The sequence below is a fragment of the Pleurodeles waltl genome, chromosome 5, assembly GCF_031143425.1.
Source record: "Pleurodeles waltl isolate 20211129_DDA chromosome 5, aPleWal1.hap1.20221129, whole genome shotgun sequence".
NCBI lineage: Eukaryota > Metazoa > Chordata > Amphibia > Caudata > Salamandridae > Pleurodeles > Pleurodeles waltl.
The window spans coordinates 980824233-980848977 of NC_090444.1; the positions used below are offsets into that span (position 1 = coordinate 980824233).

The 24745-nt window shown below is 43.1% G+C and overlaps 1 protein-coding gene across 1 annotated transcript in view; it reads right to left on the reverse strand.

The window, feature by feature from the left end:
* Positions 1–24745, reverse strand: part of IGF2R (insulin like growth factor 2 receptor) — a 1086527-nt gene that overhangs the window by 403936 nt on the left and 657846 nt on the right. Inside the window, exon 28 of the mRNA XM_069235138.1 lies at positions 21483–21613. Coding sequence (XP_069091239.1) covers positions 21483–21613 — 131 coding nt within the window. The remainder of the gene's footprint in view (positions 1–21482; positions 21614–24745) is intronic.

The following is a 24745-nucleotide window of genomic DNA, read 5'->3' on the forward strand; positions in this document are numbered from 1 at the left end:
TTTGCAGTCAGTGGTTTCAGCACAACGGGGATCTCCAGGCGACTGTCTCCTGAGACACTGCAGTGGATCTGCAAGGATCTGCAATGGTGGGGTGTAGGAAAGTGCCCCTTTTTGACATGGTCACCCCAACCTTTTGCCTGGTATATGATGCAATTTTGACTGAAAGTGCAGTGGGTTCCTATCCAGGTCCCCAGTGCCAGATCTTTTTCCCTAAGATTGTGCAGTTCAGCAATGGGCAACACCTTTGGCACCCCTGTAAGTCCCTGGTAGATAGTATCTCTGGAACCTAGGACATGGGTACCAAAGAGGGTCCCCAAGGGCTGCAACATGTACTGAGCCACCCTCAGGGACCCCTCACCTAGCACCTACCGACTGCTATTGCAGGCTGCGTGCCTTGGTGCAGCTAAAAGTGAAAACACAGCATGGCAAACAGCCTGTGTGCCATGTCCCCTAACACTGCATGCAATATACTTAAGTCACCCCTACAGCAGGCCTTACAGCCTTAGGGCAGGGTGCATTAGATTACATTTGAGCAACAGCAGATATACCCCTGCTATGTCTTTGTCGATTCTTAGACAAAGTGAGTGAACAGGGAAGCCATTTTGAAGTAGATGTGCTGGACACTGGTCAATACGAGTTCCCCAGATCCATGGATAACTATCTCATCTTCAGAAGACTACTCAAGAATTGGCTCTTTCCTACATAACCACCATACTCAAACAGCAAACATTATCACCATTTATAATTTAATTTTATGTATATATCTAGACATGTGTATTTCTTTGCACAAATAGGTATAATAACTATTTTATCTTAAAATATATACATGCTATTTACGCATGTTTTAACAAAGGACTATTTTATTGACTGTTAAATGCATCTATGTTTGTGTATGTATAGATGTACATGTGGGTATAGATATATTATATGTATGTACATCTGGGTATATTCTATGCATGTTCATAGGTCATCGCATAATTTCTATTTAATTTGTTTGATTGGATGCTTAAGAGTCTCTGTTTTTATTTTATCTATCGTAGTAGGTAAATATAATTATTTATATACAAGCATTTCACTATTGAAATATTGAGGAAAGATGAAATAATGTTATAAAACAACACAAATTAACTTTAATACTGCAACTCTTGGGTATGTGTGCATAAGATACGACTTAAGTCTTAATATATTGTATTCCTTACACATATTCCCTATCTATGTAATCATGTATCTATATATTTATTACTTTATTCCTACTGTACAAGAGGAAAAGAAAAAAAAGTAATCTCTCAAAAGCTTTACTGTCTCTCACCATCATCCTATACCTCTAGCATTCTATCTTCTATTTCCACTCTCAGGCCCTTCCCAAACCCATTCTACTACTATCATCTCCAAAATACCCCTTACTAAATTCTTCCCTCCTATAACCCTCCTGGCTCACCCCAAAACTCAGTTTACTACTATGATCTCTCTCCCAAACAACCCTACTAAATTCTCCCTCGTTTATCTCTCCTTTACCCATCCCAAACCTCATCTTGCTACTAAGATATTCCAATTAACAGTTCTGGATTCTTTCCTCCTATATACCTCCATTATTTTATTCTATCCAACTAACAACTATACTAAATTCACAACTAATCCTTTTGGGTTCCGGAGTAGTGTGCTACTTGCCGAAAAGTGCTTCAACGCCTGGTCCGTGGTAGTAAATACAATATAAATACAATCACAATAAGTTCACTATTAGTGTTAGCTTACCTGTAATTCTTAAATGTTCACTTATTTGGGATCAATCCACTATTCAGTATCTGCCACCATTAGATGCTGGCAGCTTCTTTCGCTTTTAGTTTTATCTGGAACACATCTCAGTCCCACCCACCAGTCATGGAATCGTTTTGACAACCCCATCCCTCTGGTATAGTCTTTCACTGTCATTTTGATCCCAATACAGAAAACAAGAACACTTCAGATTTTCATTACACTCCAAGGGTTGAGAGTTTTCAGAAATGTGATCTTAATATATAAAGGTATCTTAACCACATTATCTGTCCTGCAGAGTATTTTAGTGGCTCACAAACTTGGAACTTTAACTGCTTTGGTGAATGCTGATACTCCACAAAATCGTTTGCTACACTTGATAATTATCTTTGGGAGGGACAGTAGATTAATCCAACCTTTTATTTTTCTTGACTTGATAAATGTAAATTTGATCCTCAGGCATTTGACAGCGCTTATTACATTCCTAAAATCACATGCTGCTAACTTTTAGCCTTATCTTTTTGACATTACGCGGATGTAAGATTACAGAGCCCTTGATTGCATAACTGTAAGTCAAATACTCTAAGTGTGGATAGCAATTGTCCTTAATGTTGTCACCATTGGTTACTCTATGCTTGATCAGTTCCTGCAATCACATGTGGATATTCTTTTTTGTAAAACACACTGGTGAAGCTTGTTACCACATGCAGATTTTAATACTGCATCATTTTCTAAAATGTGCCAGTGCTTAATAATCACTTTGAAAATTTAAAGTGACTTTCTATTTTAAAGTAATGTGAATTTCAAGTTATCTTAGGTTACTAGGCTTGTTTGTGTTTGCCAGGATCATTGTGTAATGATTTTATTAATTCTTTCTGGAGTTTAGCGGTATCCAATCCAGTTAACTGTCGAAAATGTATTTTTTTTTATGTTGCTGATATTTTCTCTTCATGACAAATCAAGAGCTTTACCCTGTGCTTTAGGTGGAAGGAAGCCGAAAGGAGAAGGCGGTTTCTTTCAGTGCTTATTACAAACCGATTTACGGATATATTTATCCTTACAGGATGAATTCTCATGCACAGAAAGTGGACCCCTTGGACTGTCTTTCTCCACTTCAAATTAATGAGATTTAATGATTTTAAAACTCTGTAAATTCATCAAGTTCTTGGTCCTTCTTACCAATCCAGATGCCAAAACATAATCTATCAATCACTACAAACAAGTTATTTTGTAGTTTCATGCCATACTTTGAAGCATGTGATCAGTTTCCAATGCTTTCACGTAAAAATTAACATAGGGTGGGCTCATGATACTTTCCATGATTGGCACAACAGTTTGCACAAAAAAGATTACGCACAAGGAAGAAATAGCTATGTTATAAAATAAAATGTATACATTTCAATAGACATTTCACAGATGCTTGAATATTGGAACATGTATGCTGTTACTTGTAAACTTTCACGGGGACTACTAGCATATAATTGGTTAAATTATATGTAAACAGAAAGGATCTCTCAAACATTTTTATACACCTTAGTGTCACAAGTAGATCTGAAGTGTCTTCAATTTGCATTGGTGCATATTGCAGATGTTTCTGCATACAGTAATCAACAAACTACGCTCTCCAAGATAGAATTATTTTCTGACACTAAAGGGCAAAAGGAGGGATCAAAAGGTTTTATGAATTATTGGTGTTGGATAAAATGCTGGTGCCTATGGGTTGTGTCTAAGCAGCTATCAGTGGTTGTCTTTGTTATACAATCTACCTCAATTCTTTCATTTATTGAAGTTTCTAGGTATTGCTCAATTTGATGTACCAATATTCCAAAACAAGTTTTCTTGTTTGTTGCTTCTACAACTCAGAGTCCACGATGAGTAGTGACTACCCTTTACAGTAGTTTAAGTATTATTGATTTCTCTTTCTGTAATCTTGTCAAAGCTTGCTTCCCAGATCATGCTACATGCCTGCTTATGCATCAACATTGTCCTGGACACTAGAGCTATTTACAATAAAGCACATTCCAGACAGCCTTCCGATCTGTGCGGGGTTCTGTTCCACTTGCTGCTGGCCCCCCCATCCCTCCTGAACTCTGGACTGTAGTGGAGTGTACTGCGGGACTTCGCCCTAAACAGACTATCACTATCACTGCCACCCACAGCTTCCACAGACGCCTGATATGCCTCGCTACAAATCGTCAAAATACAAACCTATTGGATGTACTCAAGACAATCCAGTCACCTCACTCTTAAATATAGCTCCCCCTGTGAACATGGAATCACCGGACACCCCCCCACGAACGCCCATAGGAGCACTGCGCCTTTGCACATACATATCTCAGGCCTACATGGACCATTTCCTGCAGGAAATCCATTCAGAAGTAAGCTCCGGCAAAACAGACTAAGTCCTGTATTCAAGATATCTGGTGCAATGTCAATGAGATGGGGGGCCAGGTGGATGACTTGAAGAGCACAGACAATGACCAATCAGAGGATCAGGAAGAGCCCTGGCCGCAGGCTGACAGCACTGGAAGAACAGGAAATCGATCTATAACTGAAACATGAGGATTTTTAGAGAACAGAAGCGTTGAAACAACATCTGTATCAGGGGAGGTAACCTAGAGGAGCAGAGGAAAATGACAATGAACTTCCCAGCTGAACTCCTCCAGGCTTATTCATGGCAATGGAGAACTCCTCCCCCCCCCCCCCTCCTGCCTGGGTACAGCACACTGAATGGCATCTACACAGGAAAGGCCCAACTGCACCCGGACATCTTGATCCAGGTCCACTTCTTCACAGACAAAGAAGCTATCCTACGAGCAGCACGAGGCAAAGCCAACTTGATCTTCTGGGGCCCACAATTCAACTTTTTCAAAATCTTTCTACTCTACTTCACCGCCACAGGGATTTCTGGATGATCACCATTAAGCTATGAGAACTCAATATCTACTACTAGTGGGGACATCCAGTTGCCATCACATTCGTGTGCGAAGGCAAGTGCCAAACTCTCTGGTCCTTGATGGAAGCAAAACGATTCCTGGGGCTCCCAGACGACCTGCAAGAAAACAACCAGACACCCCCTCACTCGTCCTCTCGTGAGGGGCTGCGCCCCATGTGGACTATAGTGAAACCCCACAGATCAGACAAGCACCACAAAGAACAGTCTTCTCAAGAAACTAAAACGGATATCCTACAACATTTTACAACATCTTCAAAACATGGAAAGGGGTGCTCCATGACCTCATCCGCTGCTGGCTACTCATAACTCCCTTACAACACCTCTGCCTCCCCCCATGGTACAGACACTTACTCCTATAGAGATTCTATCTTTCTCACCCCCTCCCTACTTTGAGACCTGGAGAACACCACCATTTCAGATATTTCAATTTCAGACCATTTACACGTAGAATTGGTATAGGACTGGAAAGGGGGTCCACAGCGGACCTTCTGCAATGGCTTTTCCTTCCACACCTTCTAAGAGGTCTAATAGATGTTTCAGGGATACAAAAGGGGATCACAAATTATTTTGAAATCAATGATACCCCGGAGACCTCTCTGCATACACTCTGGGATGGCTTCAAGGCCACCATCAGTGGAGTCATGTCCACTATCACTATCGCCCTAGCGAGGGAATCCCGCTTAGTAGAGATGGGCCTAACTAATGAGATCAAGACCCTTGAGTGCAGTGACCAGTCCACCCCCTCTTGTTGCAACAAGAGACGGTTAGCCTTGCTGCAGGGGCAACTGAGAACCCACAGGACTAATAGGGCTGAAAGATCTCTCTTAGCGCTGAAACAATGGTTCTGTGAAGAGGGGAAGAAGGTCAGTGAACTCCTCGCTCGCAAATTGTGGCAACAACAGGCTCGAGTACCTCCCCAAGAAATCATTGACTCCTATCTTGATTCATGCAGCTGGTAACTCCTCTACACGCAACACATGGAAATCCTGGAGGGCCCTATCACTCTCGCCAAAATCCACCAAGTTCTGAAGGAACTCCCCATTGGAAAGACAGCCAGCCCAGATGGGCTCCTGGTCATTTTCACAGGACATTCCTCCCTCTCCTTCCACACTGCATTCTAACCCTTTTCAACATGCTCACGTCCGACATGGGACTCACTCCAACAATGGCAGCTGCCGAGATTGCACTCATTCCTAAATCCGGCATGGATCCTACTCTCTGTGCCTCCTACAGTCCGACTTCTCTATCGAACACTGACGCTAAGCTCTTTACCAAGATACTAGCTAATCAGTTGGAGCTATACCTTCACGGTTTAATTGACCCTGACAAGGTGGGCTTTATTCACAACCGCCAAGGAGCAAACCAATATCTGCCGAATTGCTCATCTGGTGGAAAAGTTTCACTACCATAACATTTCATCCTGCCTTCTCTCGCTTGACACGGAGAAGGCCTCTGATAGGGTTAGCTGGACATTTTTAAGTTGGTCATTAGGCCTGGGTCCAGCCATGGTTACTAGAATTATGGCCTCCTGTGCTGCCCCAACGGCTTCCATCCAACGGGCAATATACAAGGTGGACCCACCTAGTGAGAGGCTCTCAGCAGTGATGTCCACTTCCACCCTACTGTTTGCCTTCGCAGTGGAACCCCTGGCCATTACCATTCGAGAGTCGAAACCCATAAATGTCATTGCCTTTGGCGGTTGCTCCCACAAACTTTGTCTCTTTGCAGATGACCTCTTACTGACTCTCACTCAACCTCCCATCTCCCACCCTGTGGTGGTCCAAGCCCTTACAATTTTCCCAAAGGTCTCTGGCTTGAAGGTCAATATGACTAAGTCCAACGCCTTGAACCTCACATTACCCCAAACTGACCTCCCAATGCTACAAGCCCTGGCACCTTTCCACTGTGTCCCCAAAATCATACACTATTTGGGTCTTAAGTTAGAGCCCCTCCATGATGACCTATACCTTGGACTACTGGTTGTGTTATCGCAAATCCATTCTGGAGGACTTACGTCTGTGGAAGTCACTACACAGGACGTAACTGGGACAGTTTAATGCAGTCAAAATGACCACCCTACCAAAAATCCTTTATTTCTTCCAAACTCTGCTCACCCCCATTACATGCAAAGACATAGTACGCTTTTAACAGGACATACAAAACTTCACTTGGGAAGGCAAGTGACCCAGGCTAACTAAAGCTGTGCTAATGCTACCCAGCGATTGGGGCGTGGTGGGCTCTCCTTCCCTAATCTCCTTGAATACCACTGGGTGGTTCACATTCACTACATCTCTGAATGGGGGTCTAGGAGAGTAAAAAACATTGTTTCAATATGGATAGGCCAGTGGCCTCTCAACCCCTTGGGACTTTGCTTGGCTCTCTGTAGGAAAGTACCCTCTTTCTTGGCATTGTTACACCCATTTTATGCCTCTTGTCAGTGTGTTTGACTGTGTCTAGTGGGATCCTACTAACCAGGACCCTAGTAGTTTTGCTCTCTCCTGTAAAATTTACCTTTTTCTTCCTACAACTGGCATACTAATCCCCGCCATGGGAGTCCCTAGTATATGGTACCTAGGTACCCAGGGCATTGGGGTTCCAGGGGATCCCTATGGGCTGCAGCAGTTATTCAGCCACCCTTAGGAAGCCCATGCAAAGGGTTCTGCAGGCCTGCCATTGTAGCCTGCGTGAAACGGGTGAATACACCCATTTTCACTACAGGTCACTGCACCACTATGGCAGGCCCTCTCAGCCCAGAGGGCAGGGTACAGTTACCTGTGTGTAAGGGCACCCCTGCACTAGCGGAGGTGCCCCCACAAACTCCAGATCCATTTTCCTGGACTTTGTGAGTGCGTGGACGCCATTTAACGCATGTACTGGACATAGGTCACTACCTATGTCCAGCTACATAATGGTTAACTCAGAACCTGGGCATGTTTGGTATCAAGCATGTCGGAATGATACCTCTATACTGTTGCAAGTATTGGAAGTATGATTCCATGCACTCCGGGGGCTCCTTAGAGGAACCCCATCATTGCTACCACCAGTCCTACAGAATTTTCCAGGCAGCCCAGCTGCTGCCACCCCTCAGACAGGTTTCTGCCCTCCTTCTGCTTGATCTGATCAAGCCCAGGAAGCCAGGACAAAGGATTTCCTTTGGGAGAGGGAGGTAACACCCCACACCCCCCCTTTGGAAATAGGTGTGATTGGCTTGGGAGCGATAGCCTCCCCAAGCCACTGGTATGTTTTGAAGGACACATTTAGTGCCCTCCGTGCATAAACCATTCCACACCTGTTCAGGGACCCCCCCCCCCCGGTCCTTGCTCTGGTGTGAAACTGGACAATGGACAGGGTAGTGAACACTCCCCTGGCCATCACCACCCCAGGGGTGGTGTTCAGAGCTCCTCCAGAGGGTCCCTGGGTTCTGTCATCTTGTTTACAAGGTTGACAGGAAACTCTGGGAGCATCTGAGTGGCCAAGCCAGGCAGGTGACATCAGAGCCCCACCTTCTGATAGGTGCTTACCTGGTTAGGTGACCAATCCCACTTTTTGGGGCTATTTAGGGTCTCTCTCTTGGGAGGGTCCTCGGATTCGGCTTGCAAGACTCCAGCAGGATTCCTCTACAATTTCCACTTCGATTTCTGGCCACTTGAACTGCGGCTGGACCCTTCAGGAACAGACATCGCTGCAATCAACGAAGAAAACTCTTCTGCAACTTTGTTTCCACAACTCCTGCCAGCTTTGCAACATTTCCCCAGCTGTGCATCTTCAGAAGACAGCAACTCTTCAGCCTGCACAAGAAGAAGAAGAAGGAATCTCCCTTGGAGTGAAGGAGTCACTCCCCTGCAACCGCAGGCACCTACAGCAAGCGACAACTGGCTGCGTGGATCTCCCCTCATCTTGAGCTGCATGGATCCTGCATCATGGGTGGTGGTCCGGAGTGGTCCTCTTGGTCCTCTCTGCCAGCTGTCCACCTTTGGTGGAGGTAAGCCTTTACCTTCCCACGCAGGGCAGTACCCCCGTGCACAGCATCTTTTGTAGCTGCCAAGGCTTGTTGGCATCTCTTCCAAGGGCTCTTCAGGCGACGTGCAGCGCCAGCCCCCACTATTTCATCCTCCAAAGCACTGCTTCCTGAGTGGTTTTCCGGCGGCGTGGGATCCTCTTTTGTAGTGCTGAGTGGGCTCCTTCTGCGACTCCTGTGTCTCCGTTATGTGGGACTCCTACTGGCGTGCTGCCTCTGCTCCTGAAGAAGACTCTGTGACCTTGCTGGTCCCCGGCAGCACCACTTTTCCACTAACCATGAGTTGCCAAGGCTTGTTGGTGGAATTCCTGCACCAACACCTGTCTGCAATCTTCGCTCCAGCGTGGGACATCTTCTGCATCCATCAGGGACTCTCCTTCGGCTCCGGGGCTGACCTGCTCTTCTCCACCATCCTGCAAGTACAGCTGGGTGGGTAGTAGCTCCTACTACTCCTGGACTCCACTGTGACTCTTTGACTTTGTCCCCTATCTCCACAGGGCCTCCTTCAGGAATCCACCACTGGTTTCTTGTAGTCTTCTCTGGATGTCTTTTTCTTCTTTTTTAATCCTTTTGGGTGGTTTGGGGGGAAATCCAGTGATTCACTCCTGCTTTCCTGTTAGCTGAGGGTACTGTTACTTATCTCTGTGGTTTTCTAGTACTCCAAGCTCCCCCTACACATTCCACTTACCTAGGTGGGGGTCCTGTGTTTGCCTTCCATTTTTTTAGTATATGGTTTGTGTCCCCCCTGGGGTCACTATTGGTTATTGCTATTTGCACTGTTTTCTAACATTTTCTATGACTATTTCTGATTACTAGTGTAAATATTTAGCTTATTACTTACCTCCTATTGGAAGGTTACCCTTCTAGCATTTTGTGGTATTATGTTCCAAAAATAGGTCCTTTATTTTTGTACAACTGAGTGTTTTCTTTCATGTGTGTAAGTGCTGTGTGACTACAGTGGTATTGCCTTAGCTTTGCATGTCTCCTAGATAAGCCTTGGCTGCTCATCCACAGCTACTTTTAGAGAGCCTGGCTTCTAGACACTGCCTATACTTCACTAAGAGGAGATACCTGGACCTGGTATAAGGTGTAAGTACCTTGGGTACCCACCACATACCAGGCCAGCTTCCTACACTCTCCAAACATGCTAGTCAGCACAACGCCTATATAGCCACCCCTACAAAAACAGTCCTTGTGATATTGGATAGAATTGCACTTAAACAGGGCCTCACCACCTTCCCCTCTCCAAACACTCCATTAGCATGCAACAAGGAGTTTACCCAGGCCCACTCCTTCCCCAGCTGGGAGGCAGTAGATTGCCACACCTTGCAAGACTTATTGTACAAGTTACTTACCTTCTGTAACTATATATTTGGTAGAGACATATTCTAGTTGCAGATTCCTTACCTTAGAATTTTCCACCAGGCGGCAGACTGGATCCAGAGTTTTTTTTTTTGTTTTTTTTAGCAATACTACCCTTGCACGTCGTTAGGTGGCGCTGGTCGACTCCGCAGGCTTTGTTGATGTCGTAGTCATCGTGATGATGTTGGGAGTAGTACATAGATGGCGCCTCAGCACAGTGACATCAGTTCTTTTCTTTCTGTGCCTCATGCTGATCCGTAGAGAGCTACCCTTGGTCAATTTCTGACTGACTTCGACTCTTTTGTCGTCTTTTGGTGAGGGTTTGTGTGTGAGGGTGTGTGTGTGTGTGTGTGTGGGGGGGGGGGGGGGGGGGGTTTGAGGGGCAAGTGATGTCCCCCAATATTGCAATATTGCCAGCTGCGCCACTGGACACTCCACCCCCTCTAATGTCCCGGGGCCAACAGGGCAATGCATCACTTTTGAGACAATGGTCAGGGCATATGATGGCACTAGAGGCCTGATATCCCGTACCTATCAGGTACTCCGACACTCCTCGACAGTTACAACCCACACATATGAAACGCAATGGCAGAATGACACTATGGAGGGCATTTCCCAAAAGCATTGAGATACATTCTGAAGAGACATCCATAGAACCTACAGAAGAATACCACAACACGAGATCGCATAAATGCTGATAACCCTATTGTACTATATGTTCGCTCTGCTCCACCCCATACATCCGGCTACCTCCAGCATATATTGGAGATATGCTGTCTCGCCTGGAAGCTTCCACCAGATATGGTAGTCTTGCTCTTACACCACGATGTACTGGAAAGAAATCCTAGGCCACATTAATTGCACAATAGGCTTCCCCCTTTCTGCTTCTTATAATGCTGCAGTTCTGGGTGTTTACACCCTGTAATTAAAAGTGATGACTCATGCTGATTGGCTCGTCATCAGCCACATGCTGGGCACTGCCAAACAACTCATAGCACTGCACTGGAAGATGTCCACTGCCCACCCTGCCCCCCACACTGCACAGTGGTTCTCTTGTCTTTGACACATGATTTCTATAGATAGAACACAGAGAATCTGAATTCACCGGTTTCTGGCAGCCACTGATAGATTATATCACCCACCTGGAACATACCTGCTTCACACCAACACGACTCAAAGTGTTCCAACTTTTGACAAACCTATCCTGGTGTGTCCCAGCGGACACAGAGATATTAGATCCCTGGCTTTGCCACACTCTGACCACTTCTCTCTTCCCCCCCCTCCCCGATATCGCCTCCCATCTAGCTCTTAGGCACCCCTATGATTTGCTGATTATACAACATACTACCCCGACCTGTACTTTTCCTATGTTCATATGTTTATTTGTTCCCTTGAGTGGTCTCCTCTGTTTCACTGAGGGCATATATCATGTAACCGCATCCTACGAACCTCTTCTCACTGACTACCACACTATGACCTGGACCTGACTGGGTTTTGTTTATTGTAATTGTATGATACTTGTTGCTGTAAGGCTTGGAATGGGTAATATGATAGAAAGACTTCATAATTATTTGTGCCTTGCGTGGTATATTCTTGTATTTTGCACACACAAAAAAAAAAGGATTTACAAGAATCAAGCACACAGATAGCAAACATATCCAATCAAGAACAACAATATAAATAATTACAAACCAGGCACAACGGATTCCTATAAGTGCAGCAGGAAGCAACCAGTAAGTCTATATAGATCAGTATAGTAAAACTTGTCAAATCATTGTGATAAACATGAATTATCATGAAAAGCACTAAAGAGTTTTTTTTTGTTTTTTTTTCAACAAATGGAGTCTGGAGGTAAAAGAATAAGGTGTAGTAATTTTAAAAAATGAAGAAATAAGCTGGAAGGAAGTGTTTGGGTGAAAGAGAGAACTTAGAAGAATTCAAGGGGAGGAGAAGAAAAGAAGGTAAGCGACCCAAATATGGCCATACTTGTTGTCCAGAGCAAAAATAAATGGACAAGGAGAGATAGACGGGCATAGAACAAAATTAATGCTCTAGGAGAAGATTTAAACACATTGCAGAAGCACTGGGCACTTTAATAGTTGACATTAGAAAAGTAGATTTATTTACGACTACAACCAAAATGTTGTAGGGCCAACAGGAGTTACAGCTTATTTGACACGTTATAGGGCTGGAAGCAGTGTGTAGTGTGCAATCAACTAAGGCTGTCATCGCCAACTCTTTTTTGAAGGCTGCAGATTTCTGGAGAAGAAATGATGCGCTGCGCAAAAGAGCCAAAGAGCGCCAGAAATGTCTCTGTGAAAAATAAATGGGAGTAAGACTTTGGGGGTGAGGTACTGCACATCAGCTTGAACTGGGCTATGGGTTCAACAGATAGCTAATGAGCATCAGTAACGCAGGCTGATTTGGTCATATTTTTTTGCTTCCAGTAAGAAAGAAAGCAAACTGCTGGGGGGTAGCACTGCCCTTCGTGGTGCATGATGGAATTCTGGCAGGCTAATGAGGAGTGAATTATCATAATCAAGTCTAGAAAGGACGAGGGCTTAACTATGTTTTAAGGTCTCCGAGCAATGGCATTAGATTGGGATTGGCAGTTCTGTCTTTATTCAAGTATGAAGCCTAACAATTTTGTCTGACAAAAATAACAGGATTACTATACAATATATGAAATGTGTATCTACGAAACTGATCTTCTAGGTGTGATTACCACTAACTCCTATTTAAGAAGGTTTTATTTTCAAATGGTGGGTTGTCATCTTATGTTGTACAGTCTTCAACGTTCATAAGAGTTATGAGATATCATCACTGGGAGTAGAGATCTTGATACAGCTGGATGCCATCCACATATTTATGGTAAAGGACCCGTGAGGACCCACTAAGGCTAAAAGGAGAAAAGGACAATATGGAACCTAGGACCAGACTGGGAAGCTAAAGTAGCCCTGACACATTTTGTCAGGCTAGCCCCTGTAGGGTGAAAAGCGAGCGAGCCTGACCACTAGTGGGGGCTTGTGAGCCCCCACCCCCAAGAAATTGTGGGAAAATGGCTAAAAAGGTGCATTCTACAAAACATTTTTCAATACATAGTCAACTCTATTGGTCTTTAAAGCATAGTAAGTGATGACCTTACAGTCACAGTGCAGGACACAGCAACCTTCATGGGAGTTTTTCAATGATTCCCTCACAATCTAACAGTCCCTCTCATCTCTCCATAGCCCCTCTTCTACATGTATTTAATTTGTTTTATAGCACCTCACTTACCAGCTTAGGATGTTGGAGCACTTTACATATCACACACATACAGAGACAATGAATCATATGTGTGTAAATCAGTGTATAGGAAATGTTGACAAAGGGGACTAGAGGGTACAGGATTCACATGTTATCCATACTGGTAGACATTCTTTTTTTTTTTTTTTTTAAAGATTGGTTGCTCTGGGGAAGCATAAACTCAGAATTCAGAATGTAGCACAGTGGTTAGGGTTGACTTTATTAATAATAATTTAGTTATACCCAAACAAACCCTTTTTTAGCAAAATTAGGATAATCAAAGACTGGGAAAACATAACTTTCTAACCCTAACCCATACCATGGAGTTTGCCTGCAGCTCTTTTTTCTGGCAGTTCATAGCTCACTGTGCTTAGAATATGATTGTAACTTATCAACTGCACAGTAAAGAAAGGAGCTCTGTGACTAAAGCAGAATATATCCCACTGAGCTATACACATAAAAACTGTTCTCTGGTCTGTATAGTACACGTTCTTTGCAGCAGGCATATTAACCCTATGCGCTATCTTAGATGACTCAATACTGCAACTGGACCAAACCCAATCTCTCTCCAGCAGGTAGATTAATCACCAGAGTCATCTTGGCACTTTTATTGATGCCTGAAAACTGTTGGACATACAAATAACTCTGTGGCACTTTTAAAACTGCTGCACTGCTGCAAAACAGGCCCCGATAAAAAAGTGTCGCCCACCCTTCCAGTCTCCTGAGGAAACACCTGATGCCCGATAAGGCTAATCCAGTCTTGATGGAACCTTGAGGAACTCCTTGCTGGAGGGTAAAACATCAAGACCATGAATGCTCTAATTTCAGCAACTATGACTGATTTGACAAGTAGAGGTAAACCAGTTTACAACTACAATATAGATAGTCATATGATCTTTGAGAAAGTTAATTTCTATAATACAACTGACAGAGTATAATGGAGAGGAGCATTCAAGAAGAATAAGAAACCCCAAATTCCTCAACCATAAATAGTGAAGTACATTATCTATAACCTGCAGGAAAGTGTTCAGTGCTTCATGCCTCTCTGAAACTCAAATGAATCTTATTGAGAAGTTCATTATCCAAAATGTGTTGAGACACATGAGCAACAACATACCTTTCAATCACCTTCAATAAGAAGTGTATAAGAGTGTATAAGAAGTGTAGAGCTGATGCAGGATGAAAGTTATTGTGGTCACTAGCATCAACTGAGGGTTTCGTGAGAAGGGGTGAAACGGTCAATTTTAGGACCAAGCAGAAACACACCCTGTACAGGGGATGAGTTAGTTTAAGAGGTCCACAGAGACTGACGTGATAAGGATGGTCTTTGGCAACATTTGAAGGCTCTGCTTAGGTACAATGTTTTAAGGTCTCACCTTTGTTTAGTATTCAGTACAGCTCACACCTAGATGTCTGAAAAATGTCATCAGAATTCGGTACAAGCTGACTACAGTCAAAAAGTTGGAAAGAGTTGTCAAATAGGACTAAATTAATTTGACTTTCTCATCACATTTTGGGTTGACAGTGAAAGTTGATGGCTGATTACTGGGTAATTTTACAAGAGAAGTTTAGAGCACTGGTTTTGGAGATTTTGAATACAGATTTAGTAGTCATGGCCTTCACCCTCTAAATGTGTGTTTAATTACGTTTGGCTGCTGTGAGCTGACAAGATTAGAGAGGAGGGAAATTCTCTCCACTTATTTTATAAGCCTTTAAAGGATCTCTTTTCCTCAAGTACTTATTTGGAGCACAATAGTGAAAGAACGATACTGCTGAGGGCACTAGAGTATTTTTGCATTGTATAGGTGCTAGAACTTCATGGAGTTTGTTAAATGTGTAATGGTAGTTGTGGAGGTGTTAACACTTCGGTTACAGTGAATGGGGGAAGACTGCACCAAGATTGTAATGGAGTTAATGTAAATAGATTTTGAAGCTTGGAAGCAGGTTATCATCTATTGTGACTAGTCAAATATTTTGCAACATGTGAAGTATAATGAGAAAGGAACATGTACATTGTCAGACCAGATCACCAGGATAGTGTTTTCAATGGACTGCAAAGGGTCCATGGAATTGATTAGATCAGATGTAGGTGTGATTATGGAAGCATTGCAGAGGCTCATTATTCTGCAGGAGAGCTCTGGACAAGTTTACCGCTGTGTTTCAAGGATTACCACAGTACAGGTTAAAAATCCCAAGGAAAATATTAAAATCTAAAATGAAAATGATTAGCCAGGTTTCAGCCAAACTAAAGATATCAAGATCAAAGTTAATAGTGGTATTGGCAAACACCAGTCTAGGTTTATCTGCTGACCAGGAGTTATTCAAAAGGCAACACAAAAAGGAAATTACAATTTTGGCATAGAGTGTAACTGACAATTTTGAGGGGATGTGAATAATGTGCAGTGGTTGAGCCTACTTAGCTGATGAATCTGAAGTGGTCTGTGGTCACTGATTGTGGGGATGGTTTGGTTGAGAAGAGAAGGGCTCGATCAGGGTTCTGGATGACTCTTTGGTTGTTAAAACTTCTAAGCAGGTTATTTATGTCTTCCTTGGTAAGAGCGGAGCTTACTCTAATAGGCCAATAGTCACAATGTTCCAACGCACCATAATCTGCAACTGGTCACCCGGGGAGATTTAGAAATGAATGAAAAGTATTAAGGGATATGCATGTAGACTGAGTATTTACCAGAAAGACTGTTACCACAATTCTAAACTACTGAATCAATATCAAAGCAATAACATCAGGAGGAGAGTTTGAGGAGAGACACATGAACAGTGTAACACAGACCAATGAAGGTGATCACCCATGCAAGTCCAAGCTAGAAACAATAACATGCAATGGAAACAAGCTTTCCTTAACTCTCTTATTCTAGTAGAGGAAGGGAAGCTGGAACATATAAGAAGGGCAAAGCTGACAATATATTTGCATCAATGGGGCTGGGTGAAGTAGATGCAGCACCAACAACAGCCTAGAAAAGCTGGCACACGAAAAAGCAACACACCATCCAGTGAGCTCAGATACTAAATGATCCATTGACAGGTACAAACATGCCCCGCTAAGGCTGAAAGTAGGAAGAGCAAGGAGAAGGGCGTAATGATCCTCAGCAAGCATTGATTGGAGAGTGCCCCTAAAGAAAGTGAAACACAATTAATTCTAGTGTAGACATCCCTATCAGAATACAGATAGGTGAGACTCCACAGAACATACTTATATTCAGCAAAGGCAGCCCAAGAGAACTATTCAAACCTAGACAGATCTAACTTCCTATGCCATCACCACCCAGGCAACAATACTAGGCAACAGAATCAACAGGGGGGGGGACAGATTTCCCACAAAGGGTTAACCCTAGGTGGTGAAGGATCCAGGCAGGAAGAGGAAGCATAAGTAACGCCTCAGAAGGTACCTCTCGGTGTCACAATAATACACTCCTCAGGCAAAGGCTTCAAACCAGAAGAGAAATAGGCAAATTCAAATTTTATTTATGCTGGTTAATTAAAACCATTGCATCAAACACTAGATTTTAAAAAATCATAAACATGCAGGTAAAAGGACACAGTATACCAGAGAGTAACTGATTTGCTTCAGATTTTGCCAAAGTTTTTTCAACAAATTTCATGAATTTTACAAATCAAATGTTCATAACTTGAACTTAAGCTATTATTGTGTGCCTGCACCAGCGGATCCACACTGATTAAACAGTTATCTTAACCAAGCTCTTCTCGCTGGTGCCAATACAGGATAGGGATACAGAATGTGCTCCATGGTTTTCTTGAAATAACTGAAAAGTCTACAAAGCTGCAAGACCTTGGGACTCTGGGAATTAGGTCTAAACACAGAAGTTCTCCTAGGTGGTATAACAAAAGTTCATAACTTGAAGTTTTTCCTAGAGGTATTTCCAAATAAACTTGACTGGTAAGGTCCAATTAGCTGTTAGAGTCCAAGCATGGACATGTTTTGGTAGTTCCTGCTTGTCTTCCAGCAGTGACAATGTTCCTGGAGAGAATTGTTTTTGAAAAAGCCAAACATAAGGGGGGTATTCCATTGCCCTTCTGCTTGCAGATCAGCTAATGACGCATGTATTTAACGCTTCATAGGCATTTTCTATCTTGAGTTCTCAATTTCAAGTCAGAGCAAGTGATCTTACATCGTCATCTAAGCCTGACAAAATATAAAGTACAATTACATGAATGCCCTTTGGTGGGCGATCGGTTGCTTAACTAAGTCAAATTCTAATCAAAGTTGGGCCCACATGCATTTACTTCACACGCCAACAAGAGGAAGAAAAGTATATCAACATCTGCCCTGACAACAAGCAGGGCAAAATCATGTAGTAATTAATCAAACTCCCTATCCAATGGAGGAGACAGAAGGACCATACTCTAAATCCACAAAGGTGAAAACACTTCAACTCCCAAAGGCGGCAGGTCACGGAGCACATTTACCACAAAAACAAGTCAGACAACCATGAACAGAATAATTAATTCATTCTCTATCAACATGCGAGACAGAATACACGAACAGAAAAGGACTTATCCAATCAAAATTTCTATGACATTGTTTAAATAGCCACAACTGGCAGAGGGAAGGTGCCTCCTTACTTAAAAACATAGAGGACCCACAAACTCAGCTAGTAGCCAAAGTGTAACCTAAAAACTGTCCTCTTCTGGGGAAGACAGGAACAGCCAAGCAGCAGCAAGTAACCAAAATACCAAAAATGCCCAAATGTAGGATGAAAATCCAATTAGGGACCACAAGAGACTCTCCTGTAAAGAAGGGCTCATTTGCAGAGGAACAAAACATAGTTACATTGGCTCACCTAAGAATTGTGCAGTGCTGCCATGTGGTCCAAAGGGAGACAACACAGCAACTGGACTATGCAGTGGTGAAACCATCTGTGCAGATTCAACCCAAACAGCACTGTACTCAAGAACGCAACCACCACTTCAGACCCACTCCCAAAATACGATTTTAACCTCGTTTGGCAGGGGAGTTTTGGGGGTGACAAACTGTCACTTCTGTAAACAGTGTCATACAAAGGCACCACAGCCACTGCAGACATGAGAAGGCAAGAACAACCTGTGATCAGACTTGGAGTCTTGGTGATGTTTGTAAGAATGCAACCCTGTAAAATGTCAGTCACTCACACTTTCCACAGGTTTGTGCAAGACAGACAGAAAACTGACAGATCAAGCATCAGCACATGCCCAAGTAGCATCAACTATAAGGTTAGACGTTTGTTAAAGAGATGAGACACCAAGCTACACATCCAGCACATCTGCCTCAGGATCTTCATAAAGGCCCAAAGAACTCCACCAGGCATGTCTATGAAGAACTGAGAAGTCTATGAACCTAGCATGGAGTCCACGGCATAAAGAGCAGACCTATTAAGATGTTTAAGAACCACAAAACCATCATGAACTACTTCATGAAGAGACCTCTGATGTGAGCTGACAAAAAAGAAACCACCAGCTGTGCCAGTATGCAGATAGCATGAAGGTATTATGCCAGAAGGGGCGTAGTGCTAAAAGAAGCACAGAGCCAGATTCCCCCAAAGGAAACATTCTTTCAAACAATTCTGGCCACAAAAACTTCACGTCAGTTAGGGAATTTAGGGAAGGACTAGCACAAACAACTGTGAAATCGGGAATCTGTAGCCTAAGGCCCTCAGTAGCCATATGAGAGGGCAAATATGTCAGATCACCCAAAGCAGGTCTGGGACAACAATCCACCTCACAGCTGATGACTGGTGCTAAAGAGTGTTTCTAACCAACATCAGTGAATCTGAATGTGTCTCATTAAAAGCCAAGAAGGATTTTTGACAAAGGGTGACCAGTCTGCAGTCTGTTGGTTTTAATGTCTGCTAAGGCTAGAGGCAATTCCAGGACCCCAGCCACCTTCCTCAGCACTGTTATGAAAGACATAAATGTTTCAGAACTGACTGTCTGGAGGCAATCACGAGCAACTGTGCCAGTAGTGCAGAGATCATATTCTGGGGCCTAAAACAAGGAAGCTCTTCAGACTCCACATACAAATCAGAGAGAATCCACACCAATCTCTACATTTTGGGCAGTAAAATTCTCAGAACAGCCAGAAACCACATGAGGGAAAAAAGGTGTTTTGAGGACCTTGTGTAGCTGCCTTTACATAAGACAAAAAAATGGACTAAAAAAGGCACAAATTCTATAGAAATTACAAAGGCGTTCCAAGAGCACAATGGTGTTTGTGTGATAAATGTTAATCAAAATTCATCACTGTTGTGCTCTTGGACCCGTGTGATTCTATAGAACATGAGCCTTCTAGTGCATTTATGTGTCTTAGCACAAGAACGGCCACCAAATCTGCATCAGGCTAACAGGCAAAGTTAAGGAAGCAGTCACTAGTGAATGCATAATCGAAGTAGCCTTGGTGCACAAAAGAGTGCGCTGAGCAGGGCAGAGCATTTTGTTTTTTTTTGCAATGCCGGCTTGAAAGCCGCCACTTCAGTGGGGTCCACACCAGGAGTGGCAAAAGAAAGGAATAGAGCTGGTAGCACCTAATATAGGGCAGTAACAGAGCCAAGCACCAATATCAGGCTCATGTACATCAGAGTAGAGCACTTCCCCAACAAAGAGGTCAAGTAACAAATCTGCTAACCCAACGACCTGTTCCCTGAGCAGGATCGATGTCTACAGGAATAGGAGTTGTCTGCATGGTAAGTCTTAAACTTGGAGCAAGAGGACCTTCCCTGGCAAAGGGATCAGATCACTGAATCTATCCAGAGCCTGGGACCTGCAAAGCAGCCAACGTCGATGTTCAGTCTTCTATGTGTGCCGATGGCAAGGAGTCAAATGCTGGGAACAGGCCCAGAAGTGCATCCAGAGTCAATGTGTGAACCCCAAGATATAGTCTCAGGAACAGCTACATCTGCAATTATGGCAACCTGATCTTTTCTTCGATGACATTAAGCATAAGCACTACATGACAGAAAAACATACTATGGCAATTCGGCAAAAGACAACAATCCTCGGTTTGTGTCAAAGTGTGAGAAAATAAAATGGAAGTGACAACTGTGTTCTGGGGAGATATCACAGAAAGTATTATGGGGTTTCAGCTAGTGCAGGAGAGCTATTTTAACTTTTCGAGATCCAATCTGGTTTCCAGAGTAGAGTTGAGAGGAATCTTCGGCACAAACGGTAATATATTCATTCATAAGCACACAGGTAACCAAGCAAGTATATGGGAGGATGGTACACAGTATAGGGAAAGTTGAACTGTAGAAGATTAAGAGCTGAGTACTTTGGCTTTATTTTTTTATCCTTATTTATGCAATTCCTTATTTAAAAAAAAAAAAGTCAAGACTTTGAACTTTAGGGAAGGTGAAGCCCCCAACAGATTTGGCCAGTAATGGAGACTAACTGGAAAGGTGAGTATTATGATATTCAGGTGTGCCCCTTCATAACTGCTGGAAAGGTAGTGATTGGAAGATCTCACAGCCCTTGTAGTTTGATCCTAGATGGGAAGCCTGCGGATCAACAAAGTCCACAACATAGATTCCATTTTGACTCAAAAGAACAGAAAACACCTCCAGTACCATAAGCAGTAGAGCAATAACTAAAGGATACAGGTGATCAAATCCCAGTGTAGCATTGTAATATGCATGCCACAGAGTGGTGCTTAACACGCAAAAGAAAATAGGGCTTTAATAGAGGCTGTTTCAAGTGAGCTGGTGACACAGAACATTTTTTAACTGATTAGTCCACGGTTCATCTTGCAGTTGGTAGAAAAAGAAACTCATACTGTCTATTATAATGTACTGTACTGATATCTAGAACAATCAGATGGAGATCTGGAATAAAACAGAATTATCCTGAAAGTAGTGGTGTTGGGTAAAGAAAACAGTGTAACCCTGACAACAGCCTCAAATGAACAGGCTGTGGGCAAATATTAGACAAACAAAATATTTTTGTATGTCCACAGTAAAATATAGTTGAAACTGAACATCTGTACTGAGGACACACATTAAAGGAACAACATTAGCAACCTATTAAAGGCATCTGAAAGCATTTGTAGAAATGGATCAACTACAAAGAAACACTGAATTACAAGTAAACAAGATCTTACTGGCTTACCAATGTTGTGTTGCGGCTACAAGAGAAAAGAATGGCTGTTGACCGCTGATAAATTTTGTGGCATTTATCTCCACCTGTGAAATTTATCATTAGGAATCCATTCTTGTATGTTAGTTTTTGAGTATACGTCCCTATTTCAGAAAAGGAGAGCGTGTTAAAATTCTTCCACATATAAAAAACATCAGACAAAGGTATGTTTAATTACACTGCAACTCAAAACTGTCAATGAAATAACAGAATCTTGGATTTTTGCAAAACTAGAACAGCCCTCAAAGATTTACCCCAATGTTTCCTCAAAATTAAACACAATGGCCCTCAAAAGCATCTTGTACAAATGCTGTCATGAACAATATACAGATACACAAGGCAGTAACAGAACGTACTGTCATAGCTGGTTAAAGGAATAATCAAAATACCCAGAACTAACTACATGGAATGTATGATTGTATGTAATTCCATAGATCAACTTATTGATAGGCTACCAATTCCAAGAAATTATTTCACCAAAAACATTTAGCATAAACATGATACAAATCAATAAATGAAGTCTTTTTACATTTTTTGAGGTGTAAATGTCATCAATCTTGAAAATCTGATTACTATTAAAACAACGTTTATATGTTTGCTTTTACACAAGGTTTAGAATATATAACTCTTAGCCGTTTTGTTATCATGCCTCCCTCCAACTTCGTTGCCTTACTTCTGTATTTCTGCTTCCCTATTAAAATCATGTTCCCTAACCAGGACTGTCCATAGCATACAATGTTTTTTAATGTTTAGCTTTTTCAAAAACAAAAATATACTTGTTTATGAATTGTGTTTTCTTGTTTATGTCACTCAAATTCTATTGTTATTAATTTGCTTTTCCAGTAAATTGGTTTTCGATTGTTAAGATTCATACTAATGGGTTTCTCTTAGTTTTGTTTTTACTGCAAGAACATAGGTCTCGGGTTACCTTCTTAACAGCCAACTCTATTTCACTTTTTCAAACCATCGGGAAGAAAACAATAAGATTAGTTTGTTATTATTGCTACTACAGTTAATCTAGTATTTTAGCAGGTAAGTTAAAAAATAGAAACTATTCAAACTAAAACTGTTCCGAAAGCATAATAAGCTATTCAATGGTGTGCCTACAAATGCTGCCTTTTTGCTCATGGCAATCCCACTACTCTCTTACCTATGATGAATGCATGAAAAAGTCAAAAAATGCTCTCCGAAGGACTGTCACAGACTTTCAATTGGCAAAGACCCTGTCAGCAGGTTCTACTAAAGAGGATGTATTTTATCCAGTGAAATCCAAACTCTGATACAAATTTTAATCGGTTTGAAATTCAAGGCAATCAACATATAAATATTCAACATGAGCAGTAGCTATGTCACACCATCCCAATCAGAGATCACTTCACCACACTCTGGGCCTTCCAAACCACAAGCACCCTACATCTTTGTGTAAGGTGATCAGAAACAAAGTTTGCACACTTGAAAGTCACTTTGCTTCAAACAACATCTTCCAATCAAAGGCAAGAAAGCAAAAGTTAAATATAAAACAGTTTTGGTGGTAGTCTGTCAAGAACATAACTAATGTGACCTCCATGGTGCAGCCAAAGCATGGTGGGTGGTGGGGAATCTGGGCATTACCGCTGATGTGTGTCACAGGCGATGTGGTATATTTGTGGGTGAAGGGGCTGACACATCTGAGTCGGGGTTGTCGGCTGCTGCAGGAAAGTGTGGAGAATACCGTTGAATAAGATTATGCCCGTGGAACCCACTCCGGGGCTACCTCCTGCGCCAACAATTTTCAAATCCCAGGGAGTGTCCTATGGAACCTACTGGGAATCCAGAGTGGTTGGGTGTCGTTCTTATCCTCAATGTTGGTAATGTAGGTCTCCCAACTACCCCCCTCTCATCCTGTAGCCCCCCCTTGTGTGCAGCAGCTGGATTGTGCCTGCTTCTGCGTGTGCCCAGTTCAATATTGTGGACAGCCATTGATGTAGGTCTGGGGCAGAAGGCACCTTCCAAGACATCAAAATTGTTGCTTAAATAATACAAACACAAGGTCTAGAAACCTGTGTAAGTGACTGTCTCCTTTAGCCTTGGGGCAGAGGCCCAGGAGACAGGACTCATGAGTGAGGGAGTGTGTTCCTGGAGTTTTACTGTGATGGTCGTGACCTCTATAGAAGCCAACTGAAAAAAACAGACTCTCCCAGACCATGTGATAGAATTCGGCTTCCACTGCCGTGTACCTAGGGCAGTCAGGGGACGCCGCCGGGAACATATGCTTGATTTGTTGAGGGAAAGATAGCCCTGGGGTACATAGTTAAATTATGCGAAGCGAAATCTGGGGCTTCTAGGCAACTTGTTCACATGCTGGAGCACTCAAACATAAGCCTACCCAACAATGGTTGTGGGAGAACACAGTTTCACCTAGTTAGCGCTCCCCCTGTCCCTTGGTGTGCTGGAGGTCAATGTTGTGTATAGTATGGAGACAGCTCGGGGCGTCCATCTGTATGAATGAAGAACATGTAGTGCTGGTGTTAGGGACAGTTTCGCCTCCTGGACAGTTCAGGTGGTGCGCACTATGCGTTGTATGGCATGGTATGTCAGGAAAGGGCCCAGCTCCTATGCAATATACGTCCATGATGTCTTCGAAGAGCGTAAGGATGCTGTTGTGGAAAAGATCACCTAAGTGGTCCACCCCTTCCTCCCACCATTGTTCTAAATCATATCTCTGTGTCACTCCCTGGAAAGTGCCATATCCCTATTGACGGCAAGCATGGAACGCAGGGGCCCTTGTCATGCACAAATCACTGCCAGCACAACCACGCCACTCACATGTGCTGAGCCTCCCGTTCTGGACGGCTACCCAGATCTATCAGCCATCTATAAATGCTTGTCCTGCCCAGGATCGTGTGGATGGCCTTCCACCTGCGGCATGCAGTCATGCCTAGCCATCATAGCAGCCACTGCAGCTGTGCATCCGTGTAATAAATTCATTAGTTAGGCGCACCAAGACCTTCCTCAAGAAAGGTCGCTGCCGAATGGCAAGAGCCACCCTCTTGCGGCTCGCACCCCATGATATTTTCAAGTAGGAGGCCATGTAGTTCTCAAAAGAAATACCTGGGAAGCACAAGCGGGAGTGCTCCAAAGCAGTATAGTAAGCGGGGCAGCACATTTGTCGATTGCCACTCAACCCAGCGGGGATGGGGGCAGCGGGCGCCAGAAGGTTAGGGACCCACATCGATCCCAGAGCCCTTTCCGCACTA